Source organism: Enhydra lutris, unplaced genomic scaffold (assembly GCF_002288905.1).
Source record: "Enhydra lutris kenyoni isolate GAN:26980312 unplaced genomic scaffold, ASM228890v2 scaffoldscaffold1, whole genome shotgun sequence".
NCBI lineage: Eukaryota > Metazoa > Chordata > Mammalia > Carnivora > Mustelidae > Enhydra > Enhydra lutris.
In genome coordinates, this window is record NW_019154085.1 from 67,113,876 (window position 1) to 67,126,514 (window position 12,639).

General features: G+C 38.9%; 1 protein-coding gene across 1 annotated transcript in view; it reads left to right on the plus strand.

Annotated features, from left to right (window-relative positions):
• LOC111140755 (myosin IIIB) overlaps positions 1 to 12,639 on the plus strand; it is a 427,320-nt gene that overhangs the window by 194,992 nt on the left and 219,689 nt on the right. The window contains exons 12-16 of the mRNA XM_022492953.1: positions 6,453 to 6,549; positions 7,892 to 8,008; positions 8,531 to 8,635; positions 10,992 to 11,075; positions 11,908 to 12,110. Coding sequence (XP_022348661.1) covers positions 6,453 to 6,549; positions 7,892 to 8,008; positions 8,531 to 8,635; positions 10,992 to 11,075; positions 11,908 to 12,110 — 606 coding nt within the window. The remainder of the gene's footprint in view (positions 1 to 6,452; positions 6,550 to 7,891; positions 8,009 to 8,530; positions 8,636 to 10,991; positions 11,076 to 11,907; positions 12,111 to 12,639) is intronic.

Below are 12,639 nucleotides of genomic sequence, written 5' to 3' on the forward strand. Positions count from 1 at the left end.
GTTGTGTGGAAAGTGAGGCCATGATCCATTTCCCTTTCACATTATGTATGTGAGGCAGCTGTGGAGAGCACCATTGTGTTGAAATTTGATACTCATTTCCTAATGCTGATTAAGGTGTATGAGTGTAACTGTTGGAATTTAAGTTTCTCCAGTAATTTATAATTTTGCCATAGCATACATTTGATTCAGGTATGGTAGAGAAATTATAAAACCAAGGCTTTCTGTCTCAAAGGAGGTTAAAAAGCCCTAAAATCCTGTAAACAGTAGTTGGGGGCTATCTTTTTTTACTTACTTGTCTGGGGTGCTTTTAAACAATTTGGCCATTTCCTTTACATCAGCTTCCATTTCCTTGGTCTTCAACAGGACTTTTCCCCCAAACCAGTTTTATAAATCCCTGACTTCATCAGTATAAGCTAGTATCTTATATTATCATTAACGTTCAGAGAAGTAGACATGAAAATATGTTTTGTTTTAATTACCTCACAAGAATTAGTGGGAAAAGAGCAAAACTACTGTCTGGAATGTGAGTAGAGGTAGGGAAGGTGCTGGGTTGACTGTGCTGTGATTGCCTCCTACTTCCCAGTCTCCTGTTGTGGGCTCAACGGCAATCCTTAGTAAAATTACAAGATCCAGCATGTCTTTCCCCTGAGGGGGCTTGGGACTGACCGAAACCACAAATGTTAAATCTTCAAATGCCAGGGGGCTATTCTAAGTATTACTTGGTAGAAGAATTAAGTTGCTGGTTGTTTTCTGCTCTGTTTAATGGATTTTTATTCTACCCTTGCAATTTGCCTGAGGCGGATTAAAATGATGACCTCAGCTTTTCTGATTTTCTTTTCAACCTGCAGCAGTGACCTTTAAAAACAGATTCTCACTGTTTAACTGTCTAGCCTTCCCCAGTAAGCCTTGCTCACTCACTCCCTCTTTTACCTGCAAACATGCACACACATCCACGTCCACCATGTTACATACACTCATGAGTGTAAGTGAATGACTTCTAAATGATTAGTTTATCAAGTGCTGAGAATGCTTGACATAGGAGGTGAAGGATCTTTCGGTGGCCATGACAGAAAGATCTGTCCTCCTAACAGACACAAAATAAATCCACACCAATATAAGTAGTATCTGCTATCTGTGTGTCTGTAACTGAATGAATAGATTAATACTTAATTTTTTGGTATTGTCACTGATTCTTGCTGCCTAGAGAAGGTGAGTATATCCCATTTTGTTTAATATGATTGATGATAAGATGCTAATTAATTGGAATTCTGGCCCAAACCGTGCTTTGATGAAAAGATAGGGAGATATTATAATAATTTCTCCCCAAACAGTTCTGTTCTTTAAGTCTGTGTATTGTAATGTTTGTTGGATAGATACAAACTTACGTTTTAGGTCAAAATAGAGCTCATGTAGTAGTTAAAGTTATCTAGGTGGTATCTCTATCTATACTTGACTCTCGGTAAAATGGTATCACACCTAGATGGTCTGCTATTGTTTTTCTCATTCTAGGTCCATGATTATATAGTTAGAGTCAAATAGAAGTTTTTCTTTCATCAACTTTGTTATCAAAGGGTATATTGAAACGTTAATAATGATTTGGAAGAAATATAATAGTACTCTTTCTCTAGTTTTTAGTAATATTTTCTTCACTATATAGACTCCATTGAATGTGGTGATAAGGGAGTTCCTCTGATCTCTCACGTACCTCTGATCTATTCAACTTGTCAGTTTGTTCCTGAGCTCTGTCCATGGCCACTTAGAAGCCTTTGTCTTAGAGTCTTGAGGACCACCACCTTTGAGCCTGGACCTTTTTTCTTACTCCTTCTCTTCTCTTCCCCCTTTTTTCTCCACCATCAACAGATTTTACTTCCTTTAGTGTCTGGAATCTGATGGGAGACTTAGTCATTCTCTACTCCTTCCAGTTCCACTCTTGGATGGAAGGAGGGCTCTGAGCCTGACTGTGGAGGAGCTGACAGGGAGGTATCCTTCACAATGGTCCTGTCACAGCATGACTGTCCCCAAAATACCATCAGGCATTTCTCAGTGCAATGTTTAATCTCTCTTACTAGCACAGCTCCTGTAATTATTAGGCTAAAACATTTTTATTTCCTTCCCATCTTGAGTTATGCTTTGGAGTGCCTCCTTTTGCTTTGTTCTTCATCGTAGTTGGAGATAAAGGAAAGAATGCACTACACCTATGTGAAGCCCTGTTTTGACCTACCTACATGGAAGTCACTGTTTCCACAGGCATAGTTGACAGATAGGAAGAGGCTAAGGGATTAAGGGATTACTTTCAGACAAAATATATAATATTTGTCAAAATCCTTCACAGGGCCAGCAACTTGAACAAAGAAGTCTGTAGCCCATTGATGAGATATTAAAGAGCACGCATGCACAAATGGTTTTAACTATAAAGCTGGCATAGAGATGAAACTGTAGTGAAGGCAGCAGTACTTCAGGAATTTATTCCAGGAGAACAATCCCCACAGTGTCCGAGCCAGTTTGGTACCCTCTACAGCTTGTTTCTCACTCATCGGCTGGGCCTAAGACGTTCCAAAGTCTCTCCCATCTTCTCTGCTTGATCTGTGCCTACCTTTGTCTTACGGAACTTTCAACCTCTGCTTGTCTCACCCACTCTTCAGATCTAGTTCTTACTCTCCACCCATTTCTTTGGACTTGATGTTTCAGACTTGCCCTTGTTCCCAGCTCACCTAAGCCAGGGATTCTGACACCAGTTCCCCCTTTTCCTGATCCCTGAAACCTAAGGTCAGTCCTACTCACTATCCTGCATCCCCCATGAACTGACACTCCAGGAACCAGCCCAAGTCAGGACTTTGAGTTTCTTCCTTTCTAAGCTTTAACCCCACAAACTCCATTTGTCGAGGAGGCCAGACTTGACAGCCAACATACTTAGAGCCTCATAAAAAACAAGTAAGAATCTAGCAAAAAGCAGTATAGACTTTCCTGGGGTTTGAAAATGACTTTTGAGTCATTAAAACTTATCCTCTTGATTTAATAGAATGCCTTTTGCTATTCATCCATCCACTTATCTATCTATCCATTTCTCTGAGCTTTGAAACATTCAATTCAATACCTTGTAGTTGGAAGTTCATAATTTTCACATTAAGGAATTCTTCAGCAAAGATTGATGATATATGCTATTCTCAAGTAAGGCACTAGATGGAGCATGTGAATTTAAAGGAAATGTAAGCTGGTAATTGCCAGTGACAACAAATAATTTAATGAAAGAAAACGAAAAAAATTAAACCAAGTTATTTTTATTAATTTCAACTAAAAATAAATAAATGTTACATACACTCATGAGTACAAGTGAATTTTTTTAGTAATATTTTTTATGAGTGTATGTAAAGTCTAGGATAATTTTTTAAAAACAGATAAAAGCTGGAATAAGTAATTTTTTTTTGTCTTCGGTAGACTCTACAAACCCCATAGCCAGAGGAAAATGAAGTAGGTGAGAGCACTAGTTGGGGAAAGTAGAGATGGGGCTAAGAGGTTTTTTTTTTTTTTTGCTGGTTGAGAAAATGAAGTGATTCTGATAGAGTGGAAATACCTTGCATCAACATCAGCTTCTAGATTGCCAGCTTCAATTTTGGAAGCAAACAAGTCTAAGCAATTTGATTACCAACAAGCATGGGGAGAGGTGATACATGGCTAATCACAGAGGGTAAAATCTTTCCAAAGTTGTTTATAAAATATTATAAGGGGAAGGTTCTTATGAGAATCAAGCTCAGATTTCCAGACAGCATCTGCACGGTTCCTGGAGATTAAATCTGTGTTGGCAGATAGACAATCTTCTGCAGGGTTCAAAAGATGACATTTTCGATCCTGGTGGTATATTGCATTGTATATGTTCACCTTGAAAGTCACAGCTTTCTCTAGAGTTTATTTATTTGTGATATTGCAAGTGAGGTTTTGTCAGTATTTCCATTTTTGGTTGGCTGTAAAAATGTCATCCAGAATGAATCCTGACATCCCTGTATGTCGTTTGGGCTGCCTTTAGGTTCAGGTCAGGAGTTACTGGAGGAAAAAAATAATCCATGGGAAACTTGCCATTGATTCAGTAGTATTTCAGATTTGGATTTCCCCAGTCTTCCTGTTACTGTTTACTTCTCAAAGTCCCATGCATTCTCTCTAAGGCATTTAGTTGCATTCAGTAGGGAGGCAGACTGGAGAGAGTTTACTCCATCTTGACTGGAACCAGATCTGTGGATGATTTTTTAATTCCTCATTTTCATTGTTGAAGATGTATAGAATAAACTCCAACTTAGCCTATTTCATACAGTTGCAGGGTAGGGATTTAGAAAGGGGATAAGGTAACCATATTTAATATGAGAATTTAATTATTTTTTTAAATGTATATTTCATTTCATGTTGAGCTTCAAGGGAAAGAATGCTTAAGTTTTACATGAAGAGGATTTGGCCAGAAATAGGCACCCTCCTGCTGTTTTATTTAGCAAAGTGCCTAGCTAGAAGTAAGCAGCTCTGAGTTTTAGTAAAAATTTGTATTTCAGTTCAATCTGATTTCTCTTTGACATCACTAATATGTTAGGACACAGATGAACAAACCCTTCTGTTTAATAATTTTTAAAATTCTTGGTTATAAATTTGATTTTATTAAGTAAAATTAAGCTTTATCTATCTTGGATCTCTATATGGATTAGCAGCAAAACCGGCTCTAGCACTGGAAATGACTAATACCACACTTCAGATACCCCTTCTTCAAATCTGTCAGTGATGTGAATTAGGAAGTAAAATTTAATAGGCAGGAAGAGGAAAAAAAATCAGTGTTTTCTTTGTCCATTTCCTTCACATTATGAAGTCAGGATTCAATATGTAGAGCTGTTGAATTTACTTCTTCCTTTTTACCGCCTGTGAAACGCGTGTAGCAAGGGACAGAGTGTACAGCGGGATGCTATGATGCCCACCCGGCACATACAGCAACATGTTGAGTCAGACTAGCTTCTGGGACCTGGCAAAATAAAATTGTATCCTGTATCCTATGAGCATAGCAGGTGACAGCGAAGGACCATGCAGTGATGCTTTGGAACTGACAGTGCCTGGAAGGGATCTTACACATGATTTTGTTCAGTTATTGGTATTCCAAGTAATATGTAGAGTAGTGCAAATTGTTGATTCCAAGTTTTGACAATACTTGGTACATGTTTTCAACTCTTTTGCATTTTTATATCCACGACCATATTGCTTTCACAGCCCCCTGTGAGATAGACAGTTGTGAGAGGTTCTCTTTATAGATGAAGAAAACTGAGATGCAGGCTGATTGCTCAGTGGCCCACGCATTCCTCAGAACCCTGAGATGAGGACCCAGAGCTTTTAACTTCTAAGCTGCTGCTTTCCCCCTACACCACACTGACTAGTGATACCTTTATGAAGGAATTACAGGAAGGCCTACTTTGACTTGAACTGATTTTATACCTTAAAGAACTATATTTTGGTATGCCAAAGGGGATTGGCATTGTTTGTCAACCAAGTTTTTTGTTTTTTATTTTTGCCAACCAGGTTTTTTAAATGCCTTTGGAGTAAAGCCCCCAAGAGAAAAATCTCACATACATAGACAAGGGGATACATATAAAGATATTCAGTGTTGCTTTATTTAAATAGCTAAAATCGGAATCATTCTAAGTGTTGATGGTCATAGGACTGAGTAAATAAATTGGTATATATTTATATAACGTAACATTACCCAGTGATTGAAGTGACCGAAATATGTATATGTATATAGTTTAAAAAATCATAATGTTGAGTGGGAGAAAACAATTTTGCAGGATGAAACAGTATATCATTTTTATAAGCAACATACAGAATATGTATATGGCTCACGTGTATGACCAGTATTTAAAAAATAGACTGGAAGGATACCCACCAAATAGTCGTCATTCAGGAAAGGGGAGTGGGATGAAAGGTGGGTAACAGAGATTTCAAATAAATAAGGTAAAATGTAAACATTTTTTATTTATTGATATTTGCTTGCTTATTCTCTCAGTTTTAAATATTTTTCGAAAAGTTGGGATCAATGCTGGTGGATAGCACGAGGGGACCTCAAGGGCAGTACCTGGGTGAGGACTATATTCCTCCCAATGAGCAGAAAGAACATGAGATACTTATTTCTGGAAAAACTGTGGTTGGCATTTAAGAAAAGCAAACAGAAGTATTAGATGGGCCCATTTGGCAATATTCCTCACTGTGGTAGAAAGGAGGCTTGAGGTCTGGAGGTCACCTTGCCCTGGATAGCTCTACAGCTACAGGGAGAGGGTCCTAGGGCTTGGGGACCTGGACTGCACTTGCTCTTTCTGTCCCCATCACTGAAGTCTCTGAACACATGTGGGAAGATTGTGAATGAAACATTCTCGTGGTCTACATTCTGCTACAATTTTTACTATATTAATGCCAATGTTCTCTGGATAAATTTCTAGGCATGAAAGAATGCATACCAGAAGACCCTATCATGTGGAAGATGCTGAAAAATACTGCCTTGAGGATGACTTGGTCAATTTAGAGGTTCTGGATGAGGTACTAAATATTTAGTAGGCAATTCTCACTGCTGACATTTGTTTCATGTGAATGATCTGACCTTTTTCTTGTAGACCATGTTCTCCTAAGGTCACATGAAAATTTAATTGTTTGTATAGCCTTGAGGTAAAGCTCACAGAGCATTAGGTTGCTGTGACTGTGATCCTGTGTTGTGTTCATTTATAGTCCCCCAAATGTCCTAAATGATGAAGAGGAAAGGATTTGAATTTTTTCCAATAAAGCCCTTTATATTGTAAGCCTAAATGATTTATTACATCACCAGGAATTATTTTCTGTTTTAGAGAAAGTGCAGTTTAACTCTGAAGTCAAGATAGTTGTTTGTCAAAATCTTGCCATTTGCAATGATGTGGATGGAACTAGAGGGTATTATGCTAAGTGAAATAAGTCAGTCAGAGAAAGACAGTTATCATATGATCTTTCTGATATGAGGAATTTGAGAGGCAGGGCCAGTGTGGGGAGTGGATCTTAGGGGAAAAGGAAGGAAAAAATGAAACAAGATAGGACCAGGGAGGGGGGCAAACCATGAGACTCTTAATCTCAGGAAACAAACTGAGAGTTGCTGGAGGCAGGGGGATGGGAGGGATGGGGTGACTGGGTGATGGACACTGGGGAGGGTATGTGCTATGGTGAGTGCTGTGAGTTGTGTAAGACTGATGATTCACAGACCTGTACCCCTGGGGCAAATAATACATTCTATGTTAATTTAAAAAAAAGATAATTGTTTGTTCTTCATAAAGAATAGCTTTATTTAGGGAAATAGTGGAGGATAATACAGCTTGAGTTCTAAATTTGAAAACTGTGATAATCTCCATTTAAAGTATGCATGTTTAATAGAGCTGTTAATTGCACTGGAACTGCTTTTGCTGATTCTAACTCCAGAGACCTTTAACTACAATGCATGAATCACTAAAGTGTAACATAGAAGTGTTCAATTCTATATTCCCACTACATAAATTTTAAGTGTAATGCTTTTAGAAAAGAAGTTACTATTTTTTCTATACTTTTATTAAACCAAATTCTAAGTAGAGCATTTTGATTCGATAAGACAAATTCTTCGTAATAACAAATAAAACCCTGTTGGCTATCTCAATGTCCTTTAGCAAATCCTAAGTAGGCCTTATTCTTTCAGCATATTCCTATTTTTTTTTCTTCTTCCAAGCCAAATATCTTCATTGAAGATCCTTAGGGTCACTGTATGATTTAAATTGCTACTTTCCTCTTTTAGAAAAAAAAATTCTTATGAGGCTAAATTTGTTATTTTGAGAATTCTTTCTTAGTTAGAAATAGTGTTTACTCTCAGTACTATCTGTCCTCTTCTTAGGATTCAATTATTCGTCAGTTGCAAAAGCGTTACATGGACTTGGTGATCTACACATATGTTGGAGACATCTTAATTGCCTTAAACCCCTTCCAGAATCTAAGCATATACTCTCCACAGGTAAGGGGTGCTGTAAGAGCACATTACTTCTTAATAGGAAATTAAAAAACCACAAGGGAAAGTGAAAAGAAGGGGAAAACGAGAATAAACTGCTGCTGCTTTAGCAGTGTATACCCCAACCTGCAGAGGATAATACAACACGGATGGCGTTCTTCCATTTCGTGGGGAACTGTTCAGAGCAAGATATAATGGTAATAGCAAACATCCAGTTAGTGCTTTCTACATGCCAGACGCGGGCTTATCTCACTCACTCCTTGTACTCTTATGAAGCAGGCATGATGATGAAAGCTGTTTGGCAGATGAGGAGACCTAGCATGGGGAAGTTAACGCCCATGCAAAAGCTCATGAAACTAGTAAGTGAAGAACTGGGATTTGAACTTATGCCTGCAGACTCCAGAGTCTGTGGCTCAATAGCCTTCCTGATGCTATAAGTCCCCTAACAAGTAACAAAGCCTTGGTTTCATGGGCAACAGGTACCAGTGCATTAGATGTCATCTTTAAATTAATTTTTTTTTCCTTCAGTTTTCCAGACTTTATCATGGGGTGAAACGTGCCTCAAATCCCCCTCACATATTTGCAACAGCGGATGCTGCTTACCAATGTATGGTTACTTTTAGCAAAGACCAGGTAAGAACTCTCCTTCCTTCCCTGCCAACTCATCCAGTAGGACGTGTACTGTCTTCCTCTGCAGCTCTTATGTCTTCCTGAAAACTCCATTCTGGTTGCTGGTGCTGATTCAAGGAAATAGAAAATGAAACAGTAGCTCAGTGGTACAGGAATGGTGGTAAAGTTACAGCAGCCAGAGAACGTGAAAATTCTTTTGGAGTTACATGAAGCATTGGCATCATAAACACTCATTTTCCCTGATAAAATGTAAAAAGTGTTTCTACTATGAATATGAGAACATAGAGCCAACACAAACCTGATTACATGACTACAACTGTAATAAAAACAGAATGTAGAATGACATAAGTGAAATTCCTTCTTATTAAGTTCTTGGAATTTTCATGGTTTGATATTTTTTGTATGAAATATTGCACACAGGTTGACCGATCAAGCCCCACACCATTTAGCTGGTGAGAAATTGTGGTGGATTTGGTAGAGACTGAACAGATTTTAAATTCAATGCTAGTTAACTACAAAGCTCACCCATACAGCTTCCCTTTCTGGACCTTCAACTCAAGGTGGTGATATATCCAACCTTAACCCTTCCTTTACTTTCACTATGTATATTTTCATTTGTGTCTTTAGTCTGTTTGAAATACAAGTAATAAGGTGGGTAAGAAATTTTTTCGAGAGAGTTACTGTGTGTAAATTTTCTGACATCTGTGAAGTCCCACGTTTGGGTTTGTTAAGGAATAGATGAAACTATAACAGCGCGAGTTACAAAATAGAGTCTATGGATTCACTTTCAGGTTAGAAACTTGGCTTCTCTGCATTCCGACCTTTCCCAAAGACTTGTGAAATGTCCATAGATTTCATAGAGAGGGAGTCAGTGGAGAGAGACACATGTATTTCTAAATTTGAGAAGTTTCCCCATTGGGTTTTTTCTGACACTGAAGGTTGTGTCTTTTCCAGCACCAACCAGTTCTTCGATTTTCCAACAGCAATTGGATGCCCAACAATTCGATTCATTCAATTCTGATACTCATTTCCCAGAGTTAGCCCAGATCCCACATAGTCAGGGCCCAGTCCCAAAGACTGCCCCCATCTCAGATGCCAGCCACAAAAGGGGTACCCAGGCTACCCACACTTCTGCGCAGCCTACAAATTTAGGGGTTTCCACAACCACCCTCAAGTCTGACAATTCACTAGAACAACTCACAGAACTCAGGAAAACACTTTACTTAAATTTACTGGCTTAGTATAAAGGTTACAACTCAGGAACAGCCAAATGGAAGAGATTATCCAGGGCAAGATATAGGGGAGAGGGGTGGTGCAAAGCTTCCATGTCTTCTTTGGGTATGTCCCCTCCCAGCCTCTCAAAGTGTTCATACCAGAAGTTCTCTGAATCTTGTTGTTTAAGAATTTTTATGACTCAGTCAATCTCTAGTCCCTCTCTCCTTCCTAGAAGTTGGGGTGATAGGGCTGAAAGTTTCTACTCTCTCATTGTGTATTTGGTCTTTTTGGTGACCAGCACCCACTGGGAAGCTATCTTGGGCCCTACGTTGAACCACCTGGGTAGCAGTTAGGTTTGGTTGAAAGGGACTTTTTTGTGACTAACAAAGATGGTCCTACTGCTGCTATGATTCAGGAAGTTCCAAGGGTCTTAGGAGCTCTGTGCCAGGAACCAGAGACAGAGACCAAATACATGTTTTTTTTTAATTATACCACACCCACCAATCTTCTTGATACATAAAGAGCCCCTAGGAGTGAACCAAACAAACAGGCAAAGGATATGGGCTGTTCACAAAAAAGAAAATATGAATAACTTTAAACATATGAAAAGATCTCAGTCTCACTCATAATAAATAAATGCAAGTTAAAACTACACTTGGTCTTGAGACCAAGACTGTTCTCTTACATTTCCGATTGGCAAAAACCCAACATACCCTATTAGTGAGGCTGTAGGAGAGCAGGCACTTTCAGGGATTGGTCCAGTCCTTAGGAAAGCAATTTGGTACTACCTATCCTATTTATAAATGTATTTATCCTTGACTTCAGCAGCCCATTTCTAGGAATTTATTCTATAGAAGAGCCTGCATGTAAATATAATGCCCTACATATAGGGTCATTATTGCAGTATACTCCTTATGTGCCCATCAATACGAGACTGGTTAAATTGACTCTGGTACATCCTTACAATGGACCAAGCAGCGGTGAAAAGGTTGAAGAAGTTCTCAGTGTACGAAAATGGAAAGATTCCTTAGATAAATCATTCAATGAACAAAAGGAAGGTGTACAGTGGTGGATATTATATGAAAACCATCCCTGAACATACTGTGCTATGAATTCTTCACTCTCACTCCTTTTTCTGTGTCAGTGCATTGTCGTCAGTGGAGAAAGTGGCTCTGGGAAGACAGAAAGTGCCCACCTGATTGTTCAGCATTTGACTTTCTTGGGAAAGGTATTGACCACCTGTTTTATGTGTCATGGCTAGAATCCTTGCCAGTGTAACTGCATATTTTATAAATGATGGAACTACTGGTTTTTATTAGTTGTTATATAAGAACCTTCCATCTTTATTATGTTTACTTCCTGATAGCAAGGCCTCTTAAGATGTCAGCATGCCATCCCTCTTTCACGTAGTGAGGAAAATAATGCCAGCACGAATTTACTAGATTATCAGCAATTAATTTTTTATGTTTTCAATGTAATAGAAACATTTAGCCATTAAGTAGCAAAAGTGGTTAAACACTAGGAACAGGCTCAGGGAAAGCCACTAAGGCGATTAAAGGATTGGAAAACATAAATCTTTGAGCAAAACTTGAAGGGAATGGAAATTTTTAGCTTGGTGAAATGGACGTTGAAGGAATGACTTAAAAATAGTGTAGCAGTTTCTTAGATTCAGAATTAGTGTATTACGAGACTAAGAATTTAAGGAGTATTTTCTACAAATGAGGTTTATTGAACGTTATAATGGATGACAGAGAAAAGTTATGGGATCTCTCTCTTTAAAACTCTTTCTAAACTGTTTAGGCATTTTATCTGTCAAGGATTTTAAGTGAAGTGTGACTGGATATAAAAATTGAAAACCTAATCTAGCCCCATCTGATACCCGTGCACCTGGGGAGTTGCTCGTCTGAGAAAACAGTGCTGGTGGTTGATGCTAATTTCCCCAAGTGAAGTTCTTCCCAAAAGGATAATGTGAATTTGTGGGGGGCAGGAGGGGGTGCCTGGCAATTTTGCCAAGATCATATTTCTGGAAGCTCCTCTTGACTGTTGTCTGTTTGGCACAGGCCAATAATCAGACCTTGAGAGAGAAAATTCTGCAAGTCAACTCCCTGGTGGAAGCCTTTGGAAATGCATGCACTGCCATCAATGACAATTCCAGCCGCTTTGGAAAATATCTGGAAATGATGTTTACACCAACCGGAGCTGTGATGGGGGCAAGAATCTCTGAGTATCTCCTTGAAAAATCCAGAGTTATAAAACAGGCAGTGTAGGTGCATGATTTTTTCACTCTGTTTTTGCTCTGCAAGATAGACCAGGAGGCTTTGGTCATTTTAATGGCCCCGTTCCACCTTTTTCTTAGCATCCATGCCCCCCAACCCACCCCCAGGCTGTCCAAGAACAAGGAATCATTTAAGCAAAGGATAAGTGATAATTTTTAACCTAAAAGATATTTGCAGACCAAGTACAAGGGTTGGGGTGGGAGTACTTTGGAATTAGTATGCCCGTTTTTTGATTATGCCAGGGAGAATTTAAAACATTGTGAACACTTTTAAAAATCATTAGGTACCAGGGCACCTGGGTGGCACAGCTGGTTGAACATTCAGTTCAGGTCACGATCTCAGAGTTGTGAGATCAAGCCCTGCTTTGGGCTCCACACTTGGCATGGAATCTGCTTGAGATTCTCTCTCTCTCTCCCTCTCTCCCTCCCCTGCCCCCATTCTCCCTCTCAAATAAGTAAATACATCTTCAGGAAAAATCACTAGATACCTTAAAATTGAACTATTAAAAAAAGCATT